Source organism: Prionailurus bengalensis, chromosome E1 (genome assembly GCF_016509475.1).
Source record: "Prionailurus bengalensis isolate Pbe53 chromosome E1, Fcat_Pben_1.1_paternal_pri, whole genome shotgun sequence".
In the NCBI taxonomy this organism is placed as follows: domain Eukaryota; kingdom Metazoa; phylum Chordata; class Mammalia; order Carnivora; family Felidae; genus Prionailurus; species Prionailurus bengalensis.
In genome coordinates this window covers 54,252,126-54,277,766 of record NC_057347.1, presented here as the reverse complement: position 1 = coordinate 54,277,766, position 25,641 = coordinate 54,252,126, and the positions used below count along the sequence as shown (strand labels likewise).

The 25,641-nt window shown below is 56.5% G+C and overlaps 1 protein-coding gene across 4 annotated transcripts; it reads right to left on the bottom strand.

The window, feature by feature from the left end:
• Positions 1-1,643: 1,643 nt before the first annotated feature.
• On the bottom strand, positions 1,644-24,712 carry GPRC5C (G protein-coupled receptor class C group 5 member C). 4 transcript variants are annotated; one of them, XM_043585169.1, is made up of 5 exons: positions 24,587-24,712; positions 11,000-12,082; positions 8,073-8,167; positions 5,425-5,574; positions 1,644-3,489 (listed from the first exon to the last, which is right to left on the bottom strand). In XM_043585169.1, the coding sequence occupies exons 2-5, from the start codon at positions 12,048-12,050 to the stop codon at positions 3,457-3,459; spliced, it is 1,329 nt and encodes a 442-aa protein (XP_043441104.1). In that variant the 5' UTR covers positions 12,051-12,082; positions 24,587-24,712; the 3' UTR covers positions 1,644-3,456. The 4 variants fall into 4 exon arrangements, with proteins under 4 accessions (XP_043441104.1, XP_043441103.1, XP_043441102.1 ...); XM_043585168.1 differs by lacking the exon at positions 24,587-24,712 and adding an exon at positions 18,351-19,151; XM_043585167.1 differs by lacking the exon at positions 24,587-24,712 and adding an exon at positions 17,970-18,299.
• Between the last annotated feature and the right edge of the window lie 929 nt (positions 24,713-25,641).

The following is a 25,641-nucleotide window of genomic DNA, read 5'->3' as shown; positions in this document are numbered from 1 at the left end:
CGCATCTCTGTTCCAGGAACAGTCCTGCGTGCACCCAGTTCTGCGCCAGACCTTGAGGACGCGAGGGCGTGCCCTCAGCACAGCGTGTGCTTTGGGGTCACCTCTCAAACTGCCAGGGGCCTCACCTCCACGGCTTAAGCAGAGCTGGAGGCTCGGGGTCCATTTTACAGATGAGGAAAGTGAGGCAGAAGTCAGAGGAGCCAGTAAGAACCAGGTCCCACCTGAGGAGCGTGGAGCCGTGTTGGGGTGCGGGGAGCGGCCGCTGGTGGAAGCGTGATCCACCTGCTTAAGGCCGACCGACCGGTACGGATCCAGGAGGGACCCCGCTGCCACCAGGTCCACTTCAGCCCTCGCGTCTGACTTGGCAAAGGAGGAGTTAGGCTGTGAGTCCCCAGAGTTGGAGCTCGGTAAACATTTGCTGTGGACTGAAAGCAGTTCAATCCCCCCTCTTCAGCGTGGTTTCTTGACTTCCGGTGCCCCAGGTGACCCTCTGAAAACCTGGATTGACAACCGCTGCCAGTGGAGGTCTGTCCCTCTCCTTAGCATCCCCCTCCAATCCAAGCAACCCGCTATCCCAACCTCCCTGGGACCTTTGGGGGACAGCAGAGAAAAGGGAAGGTGGACCCTCTGGAGGACAGCATTCAGCGAAATCTGGCCTAGAAACCATTGTGTCTAGGCAGAAAACACTAGACGGCTAGCTCCTGGAAGCTCTGCCTTGGCTGTGACTTTCACAGAATGAACTTGAGGAGCTAGAACACTAAAAACCAACTCGGGGTATTAGTACTTCCGTTTTACACGTGAGCAAACGGAGCTGCCCAAGGTCACACAGCTACTTAAGCAAGCAATGGGATCGGAAACCCATAGCTGTCTGATACCTGGGTCACGCTCTCTTTGCGGAACTGCTTCCGGCTGACAGGGCAGTTGGTTTCTGGTCCTCATTTCCTTCCCCGGACCTCTTTCATTCACCCGCACCCCACAGAGGGGTCCACCACCACCCCAGCCTCCACCCGTTAGTATCCCTTTTTCAGTGAGGGGAAGGTCAGAGCCGCGCCCTCAACCCAAGGGTGAGGGTGAGGTCAGCATTACCCTGCCAGGCGCAGGTACTAAATAATTCACGTGGCGGCTGTGAGGCGGGGGCTGCAGCTTCCGGGAGGGCCCAGGAGACACACGGCAGACCGGAAACAAAATCTGGTCACTTGAACTTGAGTCCGATCTCTGCAGACCCCATGGAGCTAGAGAAAAGGGCTAGGTTTGGTGAGAACGGGTTGGAGGACAGGACCCCAGGCAAGTCACTTCGCCTGTTTGTTTCTTGCTCTCTTATGTGAGGGGTAAACAATTACAGGGAACCAAAACTGCAATGTGCCGGGCTCCGCCCTTGGCAGGTTCTCAGGGGAGGTACTGATCATCCCCTGGCCCTGTCTGCCTTCCCAGGAGCTCTTGTATTTCAGTGATGGCCTCCAGCATACCAGGCTGCCCTCCTCTGTCGTCCCATCCCTACATTCCCAGACCTTGTGGGGGTGCGGGCGGGGCCACGCATTTTGGCTGTTTTGGGAGGCTCAGTTTCCTCCCTTAGAATAAATCCCTAGCCAAGAAAAAGTTCGTTGGAATCAAACAGCCTCGATTGGTCTAGAAGGCAAAGAGACTAGGTTACAAATATGTATTATGAAATCCCAGAAAAAATTCTCAAGGAACACACCAGGTTTCTGTGGTTATAATTCCTCACAGAGGATGAGGTCATCTGATTCTGAGCAGTGAGGGTCCAAACTACTCTGCTTCCAGCTGACTGGCTGGTCGGTGTGAAATTTACCAAGGTCTGATGTCACCGGCAACAGGTTCTAGACTCTTCTAGTTTTTTTTCCATTCCAGGCTCGTTTGTGATGTAGCTGGACCACTTGGGGGAAGGCACCTTTCTCCTAAAAACACACCTATTGTCTCCACTTGGCCAAGGACTGGAGGGAGCAGGGCCACTGGGTGTCCCTAACTAAGCCAGGGTGGCCTGTATCTTTCAGGAGCCCATCTTCCCAAGCCTACGCATGGATCCCTGGAGGACTCAGGCTATGAACAAACCCACATTCACCGCAGGCTGCTCTTCGGGACTGCCTGGCGGGGCCAGGACTCACAGGAGACTATCACTTTGAAAAGCAAAGACAGTGCCTTTATTCACTATGAGGGATCTTGGGGCCGCTAACCTAGATCAAGAGAAGCCTGAGGTGCACAGAGCTCCCCCTTCCCCTCCATCAGAGGGACGTAATGCTCCATTCATGGAGGTAAGTAACCCAGTACAGGGATCGGTAATGGGGGGGGGGGGGGCATGCTGTCACACACAGTCTATGGCCCTACTCTCTCTGCAGGACCTGTTAGCCCAATTTAGCTCCGGAAAAATATTCCAGTTAACAAAGGCACAGCCTGCTTAGGGGCAGGAGGGTGGCGCTGGAGAGCTGTGGGAGGACTACAGGACAAGGTCGGGTCCTGCTCTGGTTCTAGCCCTCACCCTGGGCCCCCAGAGGCAACTCTTGCCTGAGGGGCAGGACCAAGTCAGAAGACCTCGTCTCCAGCTGTACACATCTCCGTCCTGGTTGCCACCGTCATCAGGTCCTAAAGGATGCCCCCCCCTCCATTCCCTCTGGACCATCAGGACCCTCTAGAGCATGTCATGGGAGAGAACACTGCCAGCAGAGATCTGTACCTCAGCCAAGTCCCAGTTCTGTGAGCAGCTGAGAGACCCCAACCCACGTGGCCTGGGACTCTCAACCGGCCCCTGAGAATGCGGCCCCAGACCCCACCTTGTGTCTCGATGCACCCCGGTCGGTTGCAGGTGGGGAAGGCATGGGGCTGTGGCGTAAAGGGGCACGTGAGGGAAGCACCAAAGGGGCTGAGACCCAGCACCCACAAGCCGCGAAGAGGAGTGGTGTCTGCGTAGGCCTCGGGCTGAGCTCTGTCCCAGCTCAGGGGCCTTCCAGGTCCGGGTGGCGGCAGGAGGCCCTGATGAGAAAGACGGGAGCCAAGTTCCACCAGGGCTCTGCTCCCAACACTCACGGAGGAGATTCACCCAGGCGCAGGCGGGGCAAGCTGATGTTGGACACCAAAACAGCCGGAAGGCCCAGGGCGTGAAGACGGGGCATCTGAGGATGGCCATCTGGAGAACCACAGCATGGGGACACATGGGCTGTGACTGGGGGGGGGAAGGGTGTTGACGGGGGATGGAGGCAGGCCTGGCAGTTCTGCAGATCCTTGTGGCCTCAGTCACTTGGGGACCAGGAAAGGCTGGGCTGGCCCTGGGGCCCCAGCCACACACCTCGGGGCTTCACAGGTACCCACTCAGTCCACTGCTTCAGGGTGGTGGCCTCCGGTCCCTCCCAGCTCCAATGACAAGGGCGGGAGAGGTGCTGGGCCCTGCCCAGCCTGGACAGAGGCCTGAGGACATCAGGACGGCGTGTGGTTCAGGGAGGAGGGCTTCTACCATCTTGTTTTATTTGGCGGGGACTGAGCCTAAAGCAACCAGAAAGAACAAGAGTCAAAGGGGACCCCCCTACCGCTCGGGGCCCAAGCACCGACTTTTACTAAAAAAAGTGCCTGAGGCCCCGGGGAGGGCTGGTGCAATCTGACATAGAAGGGAAACTCTGGGAGAAGTTTGTTTTTCTTCCGGCAACCTTTCTCTCCCTTCCAATAGAGACATTTGTTTTTTCCCTGCAACCGGTGTCAGAAAATAGCTTCTGACCAGCTGGGGAGAAACATTCCCAAGCTTGGGAGGGGCGGGTTTGGCAGCCCCTTTGCAAAGCCCTGAGCCGGTGTTCAAGGGTCAAAGCACTGCGCTCATCCAGGCCCCGGCCACTGGGGCCCACTGGCCATCCCAGGGTAGGCCTAGGAAGATGGGTCTCAAAGACAACCTGGCCGGTCTTGGGGTGGCCACTTCTAGAGGCTGTGTGGCCTCTCTGGCTCAGTCTGTTTACCTGTGAGAGGGCCCAGGACCTCGAAACCCCTAACTTGCCTCTAAGGCCCTGTCCAACCCTACAATGGCATGATTCTGGGATGCTGACTCCACAAAGAGGACAGAATACTGTCCTGTCCATCTTTCTGGACAGCTACGAGGTTTAAAATGACCTGATGTGGGGGCGCCTGGGTGGCTCAGTCCGTTAAGCGTCCGACTTCGGCTCAGGTCAAGATCTCGCGGTTCGTGGGTTCGAGCCCCGCGTCGGGCTCTGTGCTGACAGCTCGGAGCCTGGAGCCTGCCTGGGATTCTGTGTCTCCCTCTCTGTCTGCCCCTCCCCAGCTTGCGCTCTGTCTCTCTCTGTCTCTCAAAAATGAATAAATGCTAAAAAACATTTTTCTTTAAATAAAAAATAAAATTAGCTGAAGTGGAAAGGCTGTGTTTACAGTAAAGGACTGAGCAAGTGAACGTGTTAATAACTGCCCAGGGATGAAACCAACCAGAACCAGCCGACTGACCCTTTCCACCTTTGGAAACCCACTTTGTAAACAAGTCCCAGTGCACAGCGCGCTCTAATGGCACGGGGCGGTGATTCTCCACCTCGTCCCCTAAAGGACCTTGACGGCCATTGCCCCGAAGAGGGTCTGAAGTCGGCCTAGCTTCCCTTACCCACACCTTACCCACAGAGCTGCCTGATGGCGGGCCCCTGCCTTCCCTGCTCTGGCCTCACGTATGGCAGGTGGAGGGGGTCCCGGAGGAAAACTGCCTGATTTCAGATAAACCCAGATGCTGGACTAGACCCCACACAGGAGCTGGGCCCCGAATTCGTTCTAATTGCACGCGACAGGGTTACCCAGGCTCAGCTGCAGACTCCTTCCCTGGGTACAGGCGTCAGCTACTTGCTTGCATGGAAGGAAACATCGGCAGCAGCTTTCACACGAACTGGATTTGGAGGGAGAAAGAGGAACCACCCACAGCCCGTAAAGGAGGAGGCCCATTCGGTGACCACGAGCCCAGGTCAGAAACGACATTCCCAGAGGAAGGGCTAATAAAGCAAAAACGTGTTTATTAGGCACCCTTGCTCCTCACAGAGGAGCAAGACCCAGGACAGACGCTCCTGAGAAACCTCTCGAGGTTGCAGGAATCTCTTGGAAGATTCCAGAAAGTGGTGGCACGGACTGGCCACCACCCCCAAGAAGAACACTATTTGGCTGGAGCGTGAAGCTAGAGTGAGCTTCTCAACTCCACAAACACCGAGGAGTAGGGGGGGAGAGGGGGGCCCTGGGACACCCCCTCCCCTGCACCCGCCCAAACACTGGCAGACAGGGAGGGCTTTCCTGGCTCTGGGGCACAGTCGCCCGGAGCCACTGAGGGGTCAGTAAAGTAGGAGAGCAGTGGGCTCTTCTCCCGGGCCAGGTCCCCGCAGGGCCCTCCCCAAATCTGCCTGCCTTCTCCTGGCCGCCGACTCAGTCCCACACGTAGGGGTTTCTAAAGACCTGGGAGTTCTTGACGTCTTTCGGCGATGTGGCTGCCTGGTGGCTCTGGGCCGCATACATGTCTTCGGCCCTCAGGGTGGAATTGGCACTGCCCATCACCTGGCTGTTGGCGGTGGCTCGTGGGAGGATGACGTCGTAAGCTCCTTCAGACTGGAAGGAAGGACAGGAGGTCTCACAGCCAGGTTCCGCCAGGGCGGACGCACAAACACTCTGCTTCCTGCGGGGCCGTGCCTGCCAGCTGCCCCCTCCCTGCTCCCCCCACCGCCTCCCCCAGCAGTGTCCCCACTTCTGGAAGCGGAGGGGCTGGCCTCTGACCTCAAGCCTCACCCTGCAGAGCTCCAGGCCTCTAGACACAGAGGAGGCGCCTGTCACCTCAGACGGTCCTGGGGCTTCACTATTATTCTCCGAAGGACCCTTTGCTCAAGCCCCCTCCCTCCTGCTCCCAATGCCTTAGGGAAATCCTGGGGCCCAGTGGAGGGTGAACCACATACTGAGTGCAACTGCCTGCCTGGTAACGCTCCCAGGCGCCCGTCTCCCCAGACTCTTCCTGGAGGCCTCCAAATGGCACTACACCGCCCGGCAGTCTCACAGCTGCTGTCTGCCTGGCCGAGGACGGCCTTCGGTTAGCCCACGTTTCTCATCTTAAAGCCTGGGCCAGCTAGTCAGATGTGGAGACTTAAAACCCAAATTCTCGGGGTGCCTGGGCAGCTCAGTCGGTGAAAGTGTCTGACTCTGGCTTTCAGCTCAGATCAGGATCTTCAGGATCTCTGGATTCGTGAGTTCGAGCCCCACACTGGGCTCTGCACTGTTGGCACAGAGCCTGCTTGGGATTCTCTCCCTCTCTCTGCACCTCCCACATCTCTCTCTCTTTCTGTCTCAAAATAAACTGAAGAACAAAAAAGCAAAACAACAAAAACAAAAAACCACACACACACACACACACACAACAAATTCTCTGCCCGGAACCTGGCTAGAGCTGTGATGGCCCTATTCCTGTGGGGGGGAGACAACTGTGGGGTGAGAAGGGCCCAGAGGCACCCGGCCCAGCTCTCACCCTGGAGGGAAGGTGAACTCCTTGCCCCACCTGCCTTACCGCTACAGAAAGACCCGCCACGAAACCCCTGCCGCTTCAGGGTCCCAAGCCGCCTTCTGTCTCATCAGACCCGGCTGGTCCTTCCACTCGTTTGCACCCAGGTTCGGGCCCCGGGTGCTGCTCCCACTGGTTTGCAACCCCCAGCTGCCCTGGGGGGACATCTAGCTCCACAGACATCTAGATGGGTGGTTCTCCAACCTGGGTGTGCAACAGAATCACCTGGGCAGTTTGTTAAGCCACAGCCAACACCTAGTCAGGATCCAACCCAGTGGTGGCCTGGTAAATGTTTACCTGGGGTGAGGAGGGAGGGAACCTTCCACTGATTTCTGTGGGCGGGTACTCCCCATGTGGCAGATTCCAAGTTATCAAGATGATACCACTGAAGAGATGCTAACCACCAGCCCCATCCAGGTTGCATTTATAGCAAGTTCCCCGGTGATGGTAATGCTGGGGGACGGGAGGGGGGGTGGTTAGGGAATCTGGAGACCACGTTTTGAGAATCACCACATCAGAGAAAATATCCCTGTCCGTCCAGATCCTACCCCCAACTCAGGGAAGCAGGACTCAGGTGCACAGGTGAGTGGAGGGTGGCAAGGTTGGGGCATCCGCTGAAGGAAGGATCCAGGGGTGGGGGAGAGGGACGGGTTCCACAGCCTCGGAGGCTGTAACCAGCAGACTCGGTGTCCTTCAGAGACTCCCTGCCCCTCCCAGTGCCCGGCTGCAGGTTCAGCTTCGGGAGAAGGAAGGGTCTGGGACTGTAAGTTTCAGATGCTCACTGCACCCTGCCCCCCACCCCAAGGGCTCACGGCAGGGAAGGGGGGCGGAATGAGAACACCACCCCGCTGACCTCCCTCGTTTCCGGTTCCCAGCATCCTGCCAAGGCGGGTCACTGACCTCTCCCCACAGTGACTGCCAGCCCGGGAGAAGGAACATATATGGAGTGAGTGAGAATCTAAACCCCTGTCTTCCTGTTCCCACCCCCCGCTGGCTAATGGAGCATCTGGTTTCCAGAACCCACTGTTGGGGGGGGGGGGGTGGGGGGGTGAGGTTGAGAGCTGCCTCCTCCTGCCTGTGGGGGGAAGGGAGCCTGGGCTCTCTTGGGACAGCTGTGGTTGAGGAGTTAATACTAACCTGGATCTGCTTTGGGGTCCTCTGTGCCTTTGGGGGCACCAAAGAATGACACTTACCTACCTACTTGGCTGAGACTTTCCTCTGTCCTTCCCTAAGCTGCTTAGGGTAAAGCTGGCACCTCCACCAGCTCAAAGAGGGCCTATTCTGCATTCTCCACAGCAAGGGACCTCAGTCACCGTGCGACGCTCCATGACACGGGGCAGGTCCCACTGCGGTGAAGCTGAGGGCGGTGTATACAACTCCGGAAAAAGGGCATCAGGAGCCCCGCTTGGTTCCCTGAGCCTGATGCATCAGAGGGAGAAGCCAGCCTTCTCCATCCATACCCCACCCCACCCTGCGCTGGCCACACGGCCTCTGCACCTGCCCGCTCAGGCTGGGCTCCGTGACCCCAGCAGGGTCACAGAGACCCTGGGACTCCACTCACCGGGCCTTTGTGCATCAGGGCCATCTCGGTGGGCTGGTACACACTGGTCAGCAGCTGCCCGTTGTACCCGCTGTATGGGGACACCGGTCTCTTAGCTGCAAAGAAACACAGGAGCCGTTTGGAGGCTGGACTCTCAGGCAGGGCCCCCAAGGGGAGCACACAGAGGGAAGAGGGGGGTCTCACCTGCCCAGGGATGACATCGAACCCAGGGGGGAAGCCTGGCCGGGGTTGGCCAGGCTGCAGGTGTGGGAGCCCCTCAAGAGCCCAGCATGCCTCTGTCGGAAATCAAGGCAAGCAGGATGTTGCCTGCCTTCCCCTCAGGCTTCCCTGCCGTGTGAGGACCACCCCCTCCCCCGACTTCAGCAAAGAAAACTGCTCCTGTCAGCAACCTCCACATCCCCATCCGCCCTGCGGGGCCAGAGGCCAAGAGGGGCACATGGGCCTTCGTTCGGCCGCCTTCCAAGATGGCCAGGCTCCAACGCTGGCCTCTATCACTGCAGGCCAGCTGCTAGACACTAGGGCAGGCACAGCAGAGACCCCACAGCCTGAGACTCCTCACGTCGTCACAAAGCAGAACTGGATGCTGACCCTCCAGGACCCCACAGCCCAGAGCCCCACCAGGAGGACTGAGTGTACCTCCTGTCCTGTGGCACGCTGGCAAGTTTCCAGAATGATTTTCAGTTCCAGGAATACCTAGGAATACCTCCCCGGGCCTCGGCCCGGCTGGCATCCCGATCTGTTCTCTCCTGCTGGGGTTCCCAGGGTGTCGGAGGAAAGCTGCTGACCAACCCCTGGGGCCCGAGAGCAGGCTGTGCCTCAAGGAGAGGCGGGCGGCTGTCTGTCTCCTGCAGACTGATGGCCCGCGGCTCTGAGGGACCACAACTATACATGGCTGGCTTCCTAAGTGCTGGGCCGGCTCCATTGATTTTTCCATTTAGAAAAAAAAAAAAAAGAAAGAAAAAGAAAAACCCTCACAGCCCCAGAAGTGTTTGCCTTGAGAGGACAAAGGCTGAGTACTGCTGGGGCCTCCGGGCCAGGCAGCAGAGGTGAGCAGGGAAGGTCCTGCCCAAGTGTGCACACAAGCCCCGCCCCCCGCCAGCCTCGCCAATTGCCTCCTGCCCCATCCCCTTCCCCCGAAAAGCGCTCAATCGGTCCTGCTCGGGTATGTGCACCTGTGCCCGGGGCCACCCCAGTGGGCAGATCAAAGATCAAGTGCCAGGCAGGACAAGGATCACTCCTTTCCCCCAGATCGAGATTATGGGCATCTCAGTTTGTAAAGACACAGGTTGTTCTGATTCTAGAGCTTTCCCTGCCTCTGGCTCGCACCTCTAGCAGAGACCCCAGAGCTGGTGACCGAGAGTCAGGCATTAAAGCCTTAAGCCCCCAAACATCTTAATCAGCCCAGTCTGGGCTTGGGGGTCAGGGCTCTGTACCTCCAGTTCCTGGTCATGTCGGGTGAAGGGGCTGTAGCCAGCTGGCTAAGAAAGCACGCGAGACCGCACGCCACAGGACACATCAGGAAAGGCGCGGCTCGTGGCACACAGTAGGTGCTCAGTAAAGGCTAGACTAACAAATGCCAGAGAAATACTCTTCCCTTGGGAAACTGGGAACTCAACTGGCCAAGGGTCCCAGAGAATCATCCCCACCCCACCCCACTGCCTGCTTCTCCAGCTACTCCCAGAGGGGGCTTGGCACAGGCTGCAGAAACCTCACCCACCCCTGCCTCTTCCAATTCCAGAACCCCCTCAGCCCGACCCCTCCAAGGCTGTATGGCTGGCCGGCACCCCTAGTGCTGGGCTCCAACAGGACAGCCCCACCTCATTAACAAAGAGCCGTGACAGGAGCTTGGGGACAAGCCAGCTGGATAGAGGGTGCTGCTTAGATTGGTATGTGGCACAGAGCTTTTATTAAAATGAACAGAATCCTAGGGTGCCTGGGTGGCTCAAGCGGTTAAGCGTCCGACTCCTGATTTCGGCGCAGGTCATGATCTCACGATTTGTGAGTTCCAGCCCCATGTCCGGCTCGATGATGTCAGCTTGGAGTCTGCTTGGGTTTCTCTCTCGTTCTCTCTCAGCCCCTCCCCTGCTGGATCTCTCTCTCTTTCTCTCTCTCTCAAAATAAATAAACATTAAAAAAAAAAAAGAAGAGGGGCGTCTGGGTGGCTCAGTCAGTTGAGCATCCGACTTCAGCTCAGGTCATGATCTCGTGGTCCGTGAGTTCGAGCCCCGCATCAGGCTCTGTGTTGACAGCTCAGAGCCTGGAGCCTGCTTCAGATTCTGTGTCTCCCTCTGTCTCTGCCCCTCCCCTGCTCACGCTCTGTCTCTCTCTCCCTCTCTCAAAAATAAATAAAGATTAAAAAAAAAAGAAGAAGAAAATCTTAGCTGGGAAGACTTTTAACAGAAACCAAGACTATGAATGTATACCTAAGAGAAAAACAAGTCCTGGAAGTGTACTAACAATAGTAAATTAATGGCAATACACACAGCTAATAGCTAATACTTCTAGAGTACTTTCCTAGTGCCGAGCACATGCATGAATTTACTCCTCGTAAGAATCCTATTTAACAGGAACCATTATCAGCCCCATTTTGCAAGTGGGGAAACTGAGGCCTGTGGAGGTACACGATCAGTGGTTATCGTTCTAAAGACGGAACAGGAAAGAATGGAGTAGAACTGGGAAGACAGCTGGGTGGGGGAGGGGAGTTTTATCCGTGGTGTTTGCAATTTTAGAGTGAAAATACATTCATGAACTACAGGAGTACAGGAAAAAAAAAAAACTTTTCAAATCTGGAATTCAGGGAGTTTCAGGCAGGAAATTACAGATAAACCCGAGAACCTTCCATTCTGCCCAGGAGACCAGCCCCGTGTCCTGCCACAAACAGTGCAGAAGGAAAGCTGGGCAGGTGGGGAGGGGATTCCTCCACTTACCTGAGGCTGGCTCGTCCATGGAAAAGGCCTTGTTCTCCACAAACATGCTCTGGCCCTTCTGCTCCTTCAGGATGGTCTCGTAGCCTACGCCCCGGGTCGGGTACATGTCCCCCTGGTAGCTTTGCTCTGGGCTGGCCTTGGTCACCTGGGAGACTTCAGGGATGATGTAGAAGAGGACAAAGGCCCAGGCATTGGCGGCAAGAGCAATGGCCAGCGTGGGATCGTCCCAGGTGGGACTGTTGTGCTGCTTGTTGCCGTAAGTGTACATGACAATCCACACCACCCAGATGGCGATGGAGGTGGCCGTGGTGAGCAGCACGAAAACCCCGTGCTTGCGCCAGCGCTTGAAGCGGCCACACAGGGCTGGCCAGGCCCCCGTGAAGGCGCACAGCAGCAACAGCATGACGTAGATGAGCGCCATGACAAAGTCCATGTTGGCGATGGCACACGGGGAGGCCGTGGTCCAGGCAGCGCTGCCGTTGCCCGGAGGGCCGCCCTCGCCACCGCCCCGGACCAGCGTGATGATCAGCCACTCGGTGTTGATGATGACCTCCACGAGGGTCAGCAGCACGGCCACGGTGAAGATCACCCAGCCCCGGGGCCCATGGTTCTTCCGGGCCAGGAAGTTGAGGGCAAAGACGTGAGCCACCAGGCAGGAGAAACAGATGGCGAACAGAACTCCAAAGAGGAACCGGCGAGAGGCACAGGTGGAGAAGTCCGGCTTCACCACGCAGGCAAAGACGAGGCAGAAGAGGCCCAGGGTCCCCAGCAGAAAGAATACCTGGGTCCCCAGGAGGCTCCGCTTCTTGGTGTCCTGCACAAAGGGGAGGCTGGCCACAAGGATGATGGTGAGGACAAAAGTGGTAACGACGCCCGCCCCAGCCACTGCCTCCAAGACAATGCCCCAAGCCCCAGAGCGGTCACACAGGTTGTAGTAGAGGGGGTTGAGGTCCGGGCTGCAGCCGGGTGGCACATGATTCTGGGCCTGGGCCCCTGAGCATAGGAAGAGGGGCAGCCCCAGGCATGTCAGCAAGGCTTTGGGGATGGCCATCCTGGCTCCCAGGCCAGGCTCCAGCTGGGTCCCTAGAGATAGAGCAAGAAAAGGTAAAATCAGTCCGCCAAGGCCGGCCAGATTCGGACACACGGGTCTCTTGCTTTCCCCTCTCCTGAACCAGGGCAGCCAGTGCAAGCTGATGACGAGACTGTCCCCTGAGCTTCAGAATCCTTCTTGACACAGAACTCCCGGGAGGCATATCGACTGACCAGAGAGGCAAGTGAGATGAAGCCCATTTGTCATCTCTGTCCCTCGTCATGGAAGAGGAGGAAAGTGTCACTGAATTTTCAGGTTCCCTGTTCCCTTAGCCTATCCAGCATCCGAATATTCCCTGAGCTCTGGTAGCTGGTGTGAGGGTTTGTGAGCAAGTCAAAACCAAGCATACCACCCATTTAGCAGTTTGTCTCTGCCCTGAGACTCCCAGAGTTCAACAGGCCCGATGCCGTGCCCCTCAACTCTGCCCCTGTGACGCCCACGTCCATGGCCAGTCTGCCACGCACTCATTCACGCAACGCGTACTTAACGAGCACCCGTGACAGGGTGCAGCCTGCGGCCAGAAAAGATGAAGAAGCCAGTTCCCTTGGATTCCTCCCTGTCACCTCCCTTTTCTGCCCTTCTTCTGCCCACTTTTCAGGCCAGCTCTCCTCTTCAGAATCCAAACTTCTTTGTCTAGCTCAGTTGCTGGAGTCAAGGATAAAATAAACGAATTTCTCAGCTAGGGACTTAATGACTTCATGCAAAAATCCTCCTATGAGGCATTAACATTTTAAAAGCAAGAACCAGACAAGGGCAATGCAAGAACTCATCTATCATGGAAGACTTTAAGGCGCAGTAGCTAGAAGGCAAAAAAGAGATTTTTCATTCATACCAGGAAGGTAACTGATTACTCTACGTACTCCGCATCGGACCAGTCCCAACAGCGGCTCTACCAAGTGCTAAGCAGCAAAGAAAATGAAACCCCGCTCTCAAGAACAGCTGGATGTTCCCTGTGTGAAGTGAAGGTCAAGAACGTGTCTGGTTCTTGAGAAATGAAACATCCAATCAGTGAGCTGTCCAAAGAGAGACTTTACATTTACCTGGAGAACAGAGAATCTAAATGTTCTAGAAAGCCAAGTTCAAGGGCCTGGGTGGCTCGGTCAGTCAAGCCTCTGACTCTTGATTTCAGCTCAGGTCATGATCTCGAGGTCCGTGGGATCGAGCCCCGCATCAGACTCCACACTGACACCGCTGAGCCTGCTTGGGATTCTCTCTCTCCCTCTCTCTCTCGAAATAAATAAACTTTAAAAAAAAAAAAAAAAGCCAAGTTCAAAAATACTATGAAACGTAGGTACTGCACATCATATCACCCGTTATGTTCAAGTAACTAGTTGTAACCTTGCCTCTTCCTCTCTCACTTCTGGGGTCCTATAGAACCCTCCAGAAAGACAGCAACCAAGCTTTCCTGGGCTGACAATGACCGCTAGTGACTCGTGGGGGAATGGCATGATCCATCTCTTCCCACTTCCTTTCTTCCTCCTTTGGGGGTGGTGATACCTACCCCTGTATGTTTTCACCATCCCTGGTTAACCTGACCTCTCTTTTATTTATTTATTTATTTATTTATTTATTTATTTATTTATTTAGAGAGCGGGCGAGCGAGCAAGGAAGGGTCAGAGAGAGCAGGAGAGAGAATATCCAAGCCGGCTGTGCACTGTCAGCAGAGTCCGACGTGGGGTTCGATCCCACGAACCATGAGACCATGACCCGAGCCAAAACCAAGAGTCAGATGCTTAACCAACTGAGCACCCAGGTGCCCCCCCCACACCCCGTTACCCAATTTCTAACAGGTGAACAAAAGTCCTGTATCCCAGTCAGTAGAAACGTCGTCTCTCCATAATTGAGAAGTGGAAGAGTATTGTTACTGGATCAGGGAAAATAGAAACTCATGGAGAAAGTGAAATTGACATAATAAAAGCGCATCAATTTTCCAAGTCCTTTAATACATATCCTACAAGCCCCTTGAAAATACCGTCGATATCTCGACCTTCTGAGCTACTTCATTTTTCAGTTAAGCTTGCTATTTCCTTCCCCCAGATACCACCTATCGTTAACTCTTCATAAACTAACATCTTTACTGCGTTCCTAAAAAAACTGCACGGTCACAGAGCTCAGTTTCTCTTAACTTGTAACGCAAAAGCACTGTGCCTTCCCCTGCATCGACATTTAAATAAGCTTTTGTAGGAGACTTTGTGTAATCGTAAATCAATAACGCATAAACCATATTTACAAGTGCCGGAAAGAAAGAGCAGAGGATTCATGGGTAAGGAGGAACAGTGAACCACTCCAGGGGATATAATTTGCAGATTACATGCTATGGGTTCCTAAGCATTTAACCCCATCTTGGGCGTTTGGGGCTCACAGCAAAGCAGCCAGAACTTGTGGTAAAGTTGGAGATGTGGAAGTGAGCCCTGAGAAAAGCCACTCCGATTTGGCCCCCAGGTATTTGCACATCTTCAAGCACTGCTCCCCCCTCCACCACCTTGTGCTGGGTCCCCATTTAGAACAGGTGATTATTCCAAATCAGAAAATATTTACTGTGCATCTGAGGGGGGAGGGGCCGGGGGAGGGAAGGGGAACAGAGCCCAAGCTCTGGAAACTACAAAGATGAACAAATACAGTCCCTGACTTGATGGTTTTTAAAATCCAGTATGCGAGGGGCGCCTGGGTGGCGCAGTCGGTTAAGCGTCCGACTTCAGCCAGGTCACGATCTCGCGGTCCGTGAGTTCGAGCCCCACGTCGGGCCCTGGGCTGATGGCTCAGAGCCTGGAGCCTGTTTCTGATTCTGTGTCTCCCTCTCTCTCTGCCCCTCCCCCGTTCATGCTCTGTCTCTCTGTCCCAAAAATAAACGTTGAAAATAAAATAAAATAAAATAAAATAAAATAAAATAAAATAAAATCCAGTATGCGAGATAAGGTATGAGAAAATATGAGCCATAATAAGGTATGAGAAAGTAAGTGCCCCACAACAGAATTTGCCTCTGGGGAGAAAAAGGTGTGTCACAAGGCACAGAGGAGGAAGCCTTGCGCTGAGGGGTCAGAAAAGACAGAATGGAGAAGATCTTTCAACAGCGTTTTATTCAGTATTTCATCAACTTCAAGTATGAACTGAGTTTTGTAAAGGGAGACAGCAGGTGGCTAGCGACAGACTAGAAATGCTACAGGGAAGGAGTTTGGGGCATTTTTCTGAAGGCAATGAGGAGCCACGGAAGGTTGTTTTTTTGCACCAAGGAGGCATAACCAGGGCTGTGCTTTACAATTTCAATCTGGCAAAAAGCACAGGCAATCGATTTGTTGAGGACACGGTTCACCCCTGTTGAAAGATCAAGGCCAAAGGTAACAAGCCATAATGGACAGGTCTGGGAGATCGTTTCCAAAATAACATCTAAGGACTGGTTGGAGGTGAGGGGAAAGGATACCAATTCGCTACAAGTTCATATCTGATAACAGCCATATCATTACCAGAAAAAACCCCAAGCCCGGTCCCATTTAGCTCTGCAACCCCTCTGTCACTTATTCTTCTGGGTCCATCTTGCTTTTGGAGTACATGCCTTTACCCTGATGGCATCCAGCAGCCTCCTAGCTTCTCAGCACTGCCAGTGTGGGAACTTCCAAAGAAGGAAACAGGAACTTGTTTCCTCTCCTCCTCCCCATCGAGGACCAAACTGCCCAGGTGCCCTGAAACGTACCAGCCCCAGATGAAACAAACCATTCCCACCCTGATACAATCCATTTCTCTGATTCCCCTGGAAATTCAAGGGTGAGGGTAGACATAGGAATACAGCAACTCAGGCCTAGGGCAGCGATCCCTGGAAGCCAGCAGATTTAGAGCAAGAAGCTCAAAAGAGTTCAGCACTGGTCCTTTGACCTCCAGGAGTGCAGATTCAGCCAGTCAACCCATGCCATCTTTTAGATGGTGGAGAAGGGGGAAGGACTTTTTAGAAATGGACCCAGCTCTGCCTAGAGACTCTCCCTCCACCAGGTCCCTAAGCCCTGCACTTCCCGGCTGTCTTCTGAGCCTTGATGGTTAAAATTCCGTGTGTATGTCTCCCCTACGAGGCTGGAAGGTTTGGGAGGGCACTGGACAAGACCTGTTTATCTTAGCATCCTTGCAACACCTGGCACTGTGCCTTGAACACAGGAGGCATTTAAAAAACATTCGCTGAACAGACTCGGTGCCCATTTCTCCCCTGCCTTCTTCATTCTGGAGTCACATCTCCTTGCTTCAAGATTCTCAGTGGGACCAAGGACGGGAGGGGGAGGGGGACTTCTTTCTGCCCCATGAATTTCTCCTACACCACCGCTGCGGCATAGCCCAGTCTCAGATTATTTTCTGGACAAAGGGGCCCTTTTGCTTCACCTCCCTGGAATCAGTCATACAAATATTTTTAATCACCTCTGAAATCGGCCTTTCCCCAGCTGAGCTACTCAGCCCCCAGCTCTGGTCTGAGTCAGCCCAATCCAGTTCCAGAATCCCCTTCCTCCCTCTTTCCCTCTCCAGGGGGAAGCAGAGAGGCCTCCAAGGCACCGGTGGGTTCAGAGGCCCAGCTGGCCCTGACTGGCTTGATCAGAGGCGGTCAGGCCCTCTCACCTTTCTGGAACAGCCCCTTCCTCAACCCCTACCGTTCACATCAGAATCTGAGAACCTCTAGGGCCTGGGAGACCATCCTGAAGAGGGCACCATGGGCTTCTCACTGCCCGGGTCTGAATCTCCTAGGCTCAAGGATACAGAGTAAGATAAAGACACACAGCCAGTGGTTACATTTAAGGATGCCATGACCTTTGATAGCCCCCTCAAAGGCACCTAAGCTCACCCAGGGATACTACAGAACATCCTCCTAACTCCCCCTCCCCGTCTGCCAGCACTGAGAAGACCAGCAGGAGAAACGCTAGGACCTACCTACAGTGCTCCCACCTCCTTCCCTTCTCCCCACTCCCCTCCCCCCCTTTCTGGAGTCCAGTACTTAGGTACTTAGGCCATATCATCTTACTCAGGTCCAGGGGTCTCCAGGTTGGGGAGGGAGGGGCTTCTGGGAATCTCATCCTTGACTCCACATCAAGTGGGCCTTTGGGCCAAAATTTCCTGAGTATTCTGAAACGTGGAAGTCTTCAATCCAAGGGTCTGCTCTGGAATGCCACTCTGGAATGTGCCCTACTTCCCAACACCCCCCCCCCCCCCAAAACATAGAAAGACACAAGGTGGGGACCTCCAGAAGCACAAAACCCTATTGTGACACATTCTGGTCCCTGTGCTTTAGGATCAAGATCGCGACCTTTGAGATGACAGGCTTCTCCGGGGTGTAGAACCGCTGGCGGGTGGATGGAGGGGCGCTACCCAACCCCTGCGGCTGCAAAAGGCCCTGGAAAATCCATGGGGGTGGGGAGTGGAGCGGGGATCTAGAAGCCAAGCTGCCAGTAGAGAGGCTCTTTGATGGTCTGATTGCAAACTTCCTACAGGAAGATTCGGAGAATTTCCCTCCCCGCTTCCTGGGGTCTACACCGGCGCTCCCCCGGCCTTCGGAACAGAATGAGCAGGGACCCAGCCTCTCTCACCGACTCCCTCTGGCCACAGAAACCTGCCCTCCCCATCCACGGGCACCGGAGAGGGCGCCGGCCCATAAGTCACTGCTGACGGTGGACTCACGCAGAGAGGCGGCCGGAGTGGAGGGGGCACCGATTGTGGGGTTCGGGACAGCGCCGGGCTTCCCCCCACCCCCGTCCCCCAGCCGGCTCCGGTTTGGAAAGTTTCTGCGACCGAGCGGAGTTGGCGCTGTCCTCCGCCCCCGGTCCTCCGCCCTCGGGTTTCTGCCCGCACCCACCGCCAGCCAGCCCGACCCAGGCGGCGGAGGGGAGGGCGGAGCGGGAAGGCAGGAGTCCTTACCTGGGACGCACCGCCCGCCCGACTCTGCCACCTCCGGCGCCAAGCCGGGCGCGGGCGGGGGGAGAGGGACTCGGCGTGGGGCGCGGAGCCAGGCGCAGTCCTGGCCTGGGGTGGCGGGGCCCGGGCGGGGGGCTCGGGGCTCGGGGCGCAGGGCCTGCCTCTCCCCGGGACCTGGGTTGAGCTGGCCGCGCTCGGTGTCTCCTTCTAGCGCTGGCCTCTCCCCGCACTCGGCTCCTTTCTCCGGGCGAGGGTGGGCTGGCGCCGGCATCACCGTGACATCACCTCCATTCAAGCGCTTATCGGGCAGCCGCAGCGCTCCAGGTATGTGCAATCCGTTTGCACAGTAACAAAGCCCGTCCGGCCCTCCCCCAGCCGACTCACCTCCAGGCTCCGGCGAGGCGCACTTTCCGGCCGAGGAGGGAGCACCGAGTTTCTGGCGGAGCTGGAGTGAGTGTTGTTGCTGTTTACTGCCACGCCCCCGCCCGCGGGCGCGCGCACTCACGCGCACTCACTTTCCGGGCTCGGCTCTCGCTCCGGAAAGCGGTTTGGGGGGCAGCCCAGCACACCTCGCAGGCGGGTTCTCCCGCCCCGCATGTCCCAGCGCGCACACACGGCCAGGCGCGGGGGCCACCTCGGTGCGTCTCACCTAGCCTCCGTCACCTTCGTCCTGGCTCGCCCGAGAGGCACACGCGCCGGGCACAGCGCGCTGCTCGCGGCTGGAGCGAGGCGCACACTCAGACACAAAGTCCGTCTTTGTCACGCCTTCTGCGCCCCCTCCCCTCCCCGAGCTTGAACACGTGGACACACCACACACCCACTGTCCGCCTCCTCCACGCGCGGCCCTTCCCCGGCCCCGGGGTCACCAAATGTGCGTGGGAGGGCCAACCGCGAGCGTCCCTGCTGCGTGGGCCGGGCCCAGGTCCACTCGGGACAGTGAGCAAACGTCGCCCTGGGCCCGACTCCCCTGCGCCTGGATTTCCTGCGATCGCCCCAGACTCAGTCCAACTCTGAGCGCGCGCTCCCCTCCCCGCGTCCCCGTTCCCTGTTCCGACTTGTCCTAATTAGCCTTCACGGTCGTGTTCCCCGAGGTACAGTGTTTAACCCGGCCCCCGCGGTCCCTGCGCTCCGGGACACAAAGGCCCTGACTCCGAGTCCACCCCTCGGGACTTTTCCACGAGTTCAAATACCCTCCGCCCCTCTCCGCGCCCCACCCCCCACTCCCTGCCTCGGGGTGGGTCGGCGGGTTGCCACCCTTTCCCCTCCGGCCCCAGGAATCAGCAGAAAGGGAACTGCAGAAATGGGGAAGCGAAGCCAGTCTGGGACGTCCCTGGCCCAGTAAACAAGAGGAGATTTTCCGGCCGCCTTCCCCTGGGGCTGCGGGCTCCGCGGGCGCCCAGAGGGGCCTAGTTAGCCGGCACGGAAGGCCCGGAGGGGCCGCGGCGCACCGGGAAGGGAGAGGTTGTTGGACCTGGCTAGGGCCCAGGGGACGCGGAGGGAGGGCAGGGCGCCGGGTCTCCGGGGTGCTGTTCTCGTGACGCCGAGTTGCCTGGGGGATCGCCAGCAGCGCGCGGTCGGAGCCAGCCTGTGGCGGGGCGGGCGGCGGGGTGTGTTTGCACAGCCTGGAGCGCCCGGGAGGAGGGGGAGCGGGGGGGAGGGGAGGCAGCGGGTGTCCGGCGGTGGCCAGGTTGGGGGGGGGGGGGATAGGGCGCGGGGAAAGGTGAGGGGGTACCTCTGGGGCTGTTTGGGTGCCTCAGTCTACGACCAGCAGGAGTCAAACTCCATGAATCACCGGGAGCTGCCCGAGCGATAAACCTCAGGCCTGCCCCTCCCCTCGCGCACCGGCTTTTCCGACTCCAGGAGGGAATGTTTGCTTAGCGGCCGGGGCTGGCGGTGGGGCCCTGGTTTTCTAGAACCTGCCTCCGTCCCTGTGCCTTGCCCTCGCTTGCAGGTCTGGGGAGTGTGGTGATCACTGAATTGTTTCCGTTCCTTTTAAATATTAAGAGGAAGAGCGCGTTCGGCTGCAAAGTTTGTACCCTACTCCGTGTCTCCCTCCCGTGACTCCACCCCTGCCCCACGTCTCCCCGACCCTCCAGTGTCTGAGGGCGAGCCCAGAGTGACCCAGCAAGTTCTTCTGGCCTCTGACCAGTAGCTTTCATTAACAAGACAGCTAATGCCCAAATCAGTTTGCTGGGAGGGTTGCTCATTAGCATATGTGAAAAGCCAATTCTGAGCGCGAGTCGGGGGGCGGGGCTGGGGAAATGGGCTGGAAGCCGGTGAGCAGTGGATCCAACCCAACATCTCAGTTTGCTTTCAAGTTTCTGGAACTCCTTCCGGGACGGAGGCCTCTCCCAAGAGGCAAGTCTACCCCCACCTCATTTCCTGCCCAGGCAGGGGTAAGGTTGGGGTATGGGGTGCCTGGCCACCCGATGGGAGTTTGGGAAGAGGCCTGCCAGCCTTGAGCAGTGGATAGCGGTGGAAATGTAGCGCAGTTTTCTGGGAGCGGTTTGCTGGGTCCCTTTTCACCCCATCTCACTCTGGAACAGGATCTGCCTTAAAAACAAGGCAAGGCCCTTGGGGCAGATGACCTGGCCCTTTCAGCCTCTAGGATCCCTGGGGCCCTCAGCTTGAGTCCCTTGAGCAGGGCCTAGCTGGATGTAGGGTGGCTAGATGGGAGGTCCAGATCTTGAGTACCGCCCCCACCGCCGTCACTGCCCACCCCGTGAGTCACGTGGTCGGGGGTGGGTGCTTCCAGACAGGACCAGCCAGCATTGGCTAGAAGGGAAGTTTTGCTTTCCAAGACTCCAGTACAGGGTCCTCTGCACCCCACCCCCCATATGCCCTTCACCCCGTTTAATGACCCACAGGCATCTAAGCCTTTATGAACTCCCGGTTTTCACCAAAAAATAACACTTTGGGAAGCCATCCCTGGTGGATACTGCCCACCCGCTGTTCAAAGAGATCCGGGATTGATGGATTGTGGGGGAGTGTCTAGCTCCCCGCCTCCCCTAATACAGTGCTTGAGTTCCTGCTGGGCCATCAGAACCACTTTTATCCATGGCCACAATTGTCTGAGGGACTGACAAGGCCCGGGGGTCAGAGGCAGCTTTGCCACCTGCCAGCTGTGTGACCCGGGCAAGTCACCATATCTCCCTGTCACCCTGCCTGCACTTTCCTCTCCATGGGCATGATAACCCCTCCCCCACATCTCGCTGTAACATCCAGATGAAGCCCAATCTAGAATGTTCCTCGCACAGCCTGCCTCTCACAGGTGTCCAGAGGTCAGCCTCTCCTTTCCTGATGCACCCCCTCTGAACCTTAGTCCTGTCAGCTAAAAGGGCCCAAACTCTTCTAGAAGCTGCATCTCTGACCTTTCAATTCTGTTTTACGGTTATCAGAATAACCTTATGCTCTGGGTCTTCACCTCTGCTTTTCCTTCTTCCAACATCCTGTCCTTCCTGTGACCAAAATTTTTACAAAATCAACCCTGCCTCAAAGCTCAGCTCCCGGCTCCCTCTGTGAAGCTTTCCTCACCTTCCCCAGAAAGAACCCTGGGCCTTGCCCCTTTACGCACAGCCCATCATGCATCGTTGATGTATCATGACCCTAGTGTACCTTCATCAAGCTTGTTAACCGTTGTCCACCCGCCCCCCCCCCCCCACTAGACTGTGCCTTTCACAAGAGGGAGGCATGTCTCACTCATCTTGGGTCCCCAGGGTCTGGCCCAGAGTCTGTCACGTGGTGGTGGCTCCATCGTTTCAAGGTCAGGACAGTAGCAGCAGGAGTTGAGATGCAGCCCCTGGAGGGTGGTTCCCTGCAGACCTTCCCCTCACAGCAGGGGCCTTGCAAACAGTGTGCACCTTCCCTGCCCAGAGCCAGAGGCCTTGGGAAGCAGGCAAGCCCCAGTGCCTTCTGGAAAAGTCCGTCTCCCCCCAACCCCCGCCCCGGGGCCAGCAATGCCCTACATTCCATGTCCTGGCTTGGGGCACCGGGTGGTCAGGGGAGGCTAGAGGTCAGCTGTGCTTCCTAGAGAGACCCGCTTGCATGGGTAGCATGAGTCCTGGATGCAGCTTCAGCTGGTGGAATCACTTTCAGCAGTCATTTCGTCCCTGGGGGTTGAGTGCCCTTGGTCTTGTGGCCTGGCCCCAGTGAAGCGAGAACAGTTTCTCACTGAGCTGGGGGTGGGGCTCTTGGATCCCTGACAGGTAGGGACCTGGATTCTTGTGCCAGGCGGCTGGGTGCCCCACAACTGGCTGATAAACAGATTGTGCGTTTGACTTCTCCTTGCTCCCGGGCCCCATATTAACTGGTTACTGCCCAGGCTACTCTGTCTGGCCAAGTCTCCTTTTCTCTTGGGCTTATAGGGATGGTGCTTGAAATAGTAGGTGCCCCCTGGGTTGGTTTGTTTGTTTGTTTGTTTGTTTGTTTTTAAGGACCCAGGTACCAAGGTAGCACCTTAAGAAGTAGGAAGCCAGGGTCCTGGGAGCAGGCAAGTTAAACACTAATTCACCACCACTGGCTGCCCATGGATGATCCCTCTGGAATTGTACCCGGAAGTGGGCTTTGGGCAGAGCCTGCTGGAATGTCACCTGACGCCAGGCCCATCCACACTGGCCACAAATCTGCTTCTGCCAACCGCCACCTCCCCCGCCCCCTCCGGCCATGGCTCAGTGGCCACTAACCAACTCCCAGTGGAGAAGAGAACTGGATTTTCTGAGTGCCCAGGTCTGGACAGTAGCTGTCAACAGGCAGTAACTCTAGGAACCAGGGTCAAAGCAGAAGGCCCAGGGATTCAGGCCCCTCAGCCCACCCATCCCTTCCGAAACCAAAAAAGAAACGTCTACGCAGTGCCCCATCTAGCTCCCTCTTACCTTCAGGAAGGGTCTCCCGCCCCCCACATCTGAGAACATTTCAGGGACAGGACATCCTTCACCTCCTAGCAGCTAAATGGCCCCAAACTGGTGACCTCACTTGCAGCCTTCCTACCACTCCCCAACACCTCCAGTCACCCTGCAAACCCCTGTCCTTTGGGGGACATTCCCTGCCTTCATCCCGGCACTCTGCTGACACCTTCCCTGGTTCCCACTGCCTTGAAGTGAAAGACTAAACTTGCTCGCTCGGCATTCAAGGCCTCTGCAACCTGCACTCAACCCAGACGCCAGCCTCATCCCCTTCCTTTCCCCCATAGGAAATGGCCAGTCCGGCCTGAGAGGTCAGCTCCCAAGTCCGGTCAGCTCCAGATTTGCCTTCCTGTGGCTTTACTCAGGCTGCCCCCCATTCTCTGTCCGGGATGCCCCCTCTGGGTCTCTCTGAACCAGTCCCCCTTCAAAGTCCTGTGCTCCTCGCAGAATGTTTTGCGGGTGACCCCACCCCATGGCTCCCCTAGAGCTCCCCATCCAACTTGAATTTGCTAATCTGGCACTGCTCTGCGTTGTTCATTATATCTTCTGCATAAACATCTTGCCTCTCTAACCCCCGATAGGCTTGGTGGGGAATGGCTTCTGATTTCATTCGAAGCCCCAGGATAGTGCTTTATACACACAATTCAAAAAGGCAGTAAATATCAGCAGAATATTGGGTTGACTGGCCAGCAACTCAGTGAGGCTGCCTTCTTGAAGAGAGAGGTCAGGCTCAGGGTTTAGCCTCGGCCTTGCCGCTGTTGTGAACCATGTCCTCAGATCCCCGCCTCCCTCTGGGCCAGAAATCCAGGCCAGGAAGTTCAGAGGAAAGCTAGGTGGTCTGATATCGCAGTACTCATAATGGCTTGCTCCTGTAGAACACTGTACCACTTTTAAGTGTCTTCTCTGTATATTTGATCCTTGCAGCTTGATGAGTTCAATTGAGCCGATATCATTACCCCCATTTTACAGATTTAAAGACTGAGGCCAAGCCCGGGATTAAAACCCATTTGTTGGAACGCCACTGGATTGCCCGTCTCCGGGCCATGCCGCAGAGTGCCTTTGTCACCTCTCATACGGCTCTTCCCTCTTCTGCCTTAGTAATGAACGCATCTTACGGGTAGAAGCTCTTTGAAGGAAAGATGGGTATCTGACCCATCTCTGTTCCCTTGGTGCCTTGCCCATAGTAGGGCTTCAATAAACCTTTGGGAGGGAATAAATAGACGAAGGATCTGGACAGGCCTGCACAGGAGAAGGACACTGGCCACAGAGCACCTGGCATCGAGCGCACGGCCAGCCTCTTCTCAGCTACCCTTTCTTCTCGGGACAGTCCCTTCGCTTCAGAAGCCAGCCTCATGGCAATGCTGTGCTGAGCAGTTGCCTGGCCTATGGCAGGGCCACGTGTCTCCCTCTCGAGGCCTTTCTTCCTTCTCCAACCCTGTTCTCCGGGTGGCTGCTGGCCCCTACAGTCACTCACATCCCCTCTGCACACAGGGCAGCCTGCCTTCGGAGCCACTCAGCCCTTCACCAGCTCCCGCCAGCCACCAACACAATTCATTCAATAGCATTCAAAAGACCCAGTCGTAGCCCCCAAGCCCCCACCGATTCCCCCCCCCGACCCGCCTGGGATTTGAGGGCACCCTGACTCTCGAACTCAGCCAGGACCTGGAGGTGAGGGAGAAAGCCAGGGTGCCACGGGAGCGTCACACACGCCGCACTCACCACGGATGGCGCTCCCGCCAAGCTGGCTTCTGGGCAGCGTCCAGTCCCCGCTGATCTGCCCTGCGCTGCTGGGGCCTTGACTCTGTCTCCCTTGCCGGAAGCCCCGCTGCGGTGCGGCCGGAGGCTGCCGGGAACCCAGCCCGGCTATTCTGGGAGTGTGATGGGGCTCCGGGCCGCCTGGCAGCAGCTGAAATTTCAGCCCCTTTGGTTTCCACACTGTTCTTCTCCTCCCCTCTGATGATAAGGCAGAGTTCGGTCATTATGCCAAGTTCAGAACCACTGATGGTGCATTTGAGGGTCTTAAGAGCAGCTGTGGTTGTGCTAAAGTGGGACCTGGCCATAAACCACCGTACTCCAGCCCGCTGATGCAACGGCCTGCGTTTTCGCGATCAGTCATCCAGACCGTGGCCCTGCTCGTTCACTTTTACAACCGGCCTCATACCCACCCCGCCGCATCAACCCCCTGCTCGGGCTTTCGGACACAGTCCCTCCCGATGAAAGCCAGTCGTGGAATCCCTCCGAGTGCCTGTTTCCTTCCTTTTTTCTTTTCTTTTAAAATCGACACTGCGGGATTTGATTCTGCAATGTAAGCAATAAAGTATGAAGAGTGAGTTTGGGTGACAGAAGGTTAGAGTCATAATCAAACCCACTTACAACAAAGTTAAGCCCCCTGTGATTAACCTGTGTCTCGATAGACCCTGTAGAAGCCCCCGGAGATGATGGGGCCGGCTTTATTATCCTCGTGTGGAAACTGGAGGCCAGGATAAGAACACAGCCCGCCCAAGGTCACGTGGTAAGGGACAGAAGGCTTATGTGTGGCATTTGACCTCCTGTCATGAAACTGTACTTTTAGGACTAGAAAGAGCCGCAGAGTTGTCCAGAGAGCACAGAACTTGCTCACCTGTGACATGGGGTGGTCATCCCTGCCCCGTGGGATTGCTGTCAAGATTATGCTAAACCACACATCCGAGAGAGCCCTCGGCTGGAATGCCCATGATTGGGGACGTTCTGGCCCCAGGCTCATCTCCCTCCACTCCCCGATCGCGTAGGGAGAG

Excerpts from the sequence above, each read along its gene's own strand:
- GPRC5C (XM_043585167.1), bottom strand. The coding sequence starts at position 18,237 with ATGCCGGCGCCAGCCCACCCTCGCCCGGAGAAAGGAGCCGAGTGCGGG. Across the intron at positions 5,575-8,072 it reads CCCTGATGCACAAAGGCCCG|TCTGAAGGAGCTTACGACGT; the intron begins GTGAGTGGAGTC and ends CCTTCCTTCCAG. Across the intron at positions 3,490-5,424 it reads AAGACGTCAAGAACTCCCAG|GCTCAGTCCCCGCCAAATAA; the intron begins GTCTTTAGAAAC and ends TGGTTGCTTTAG.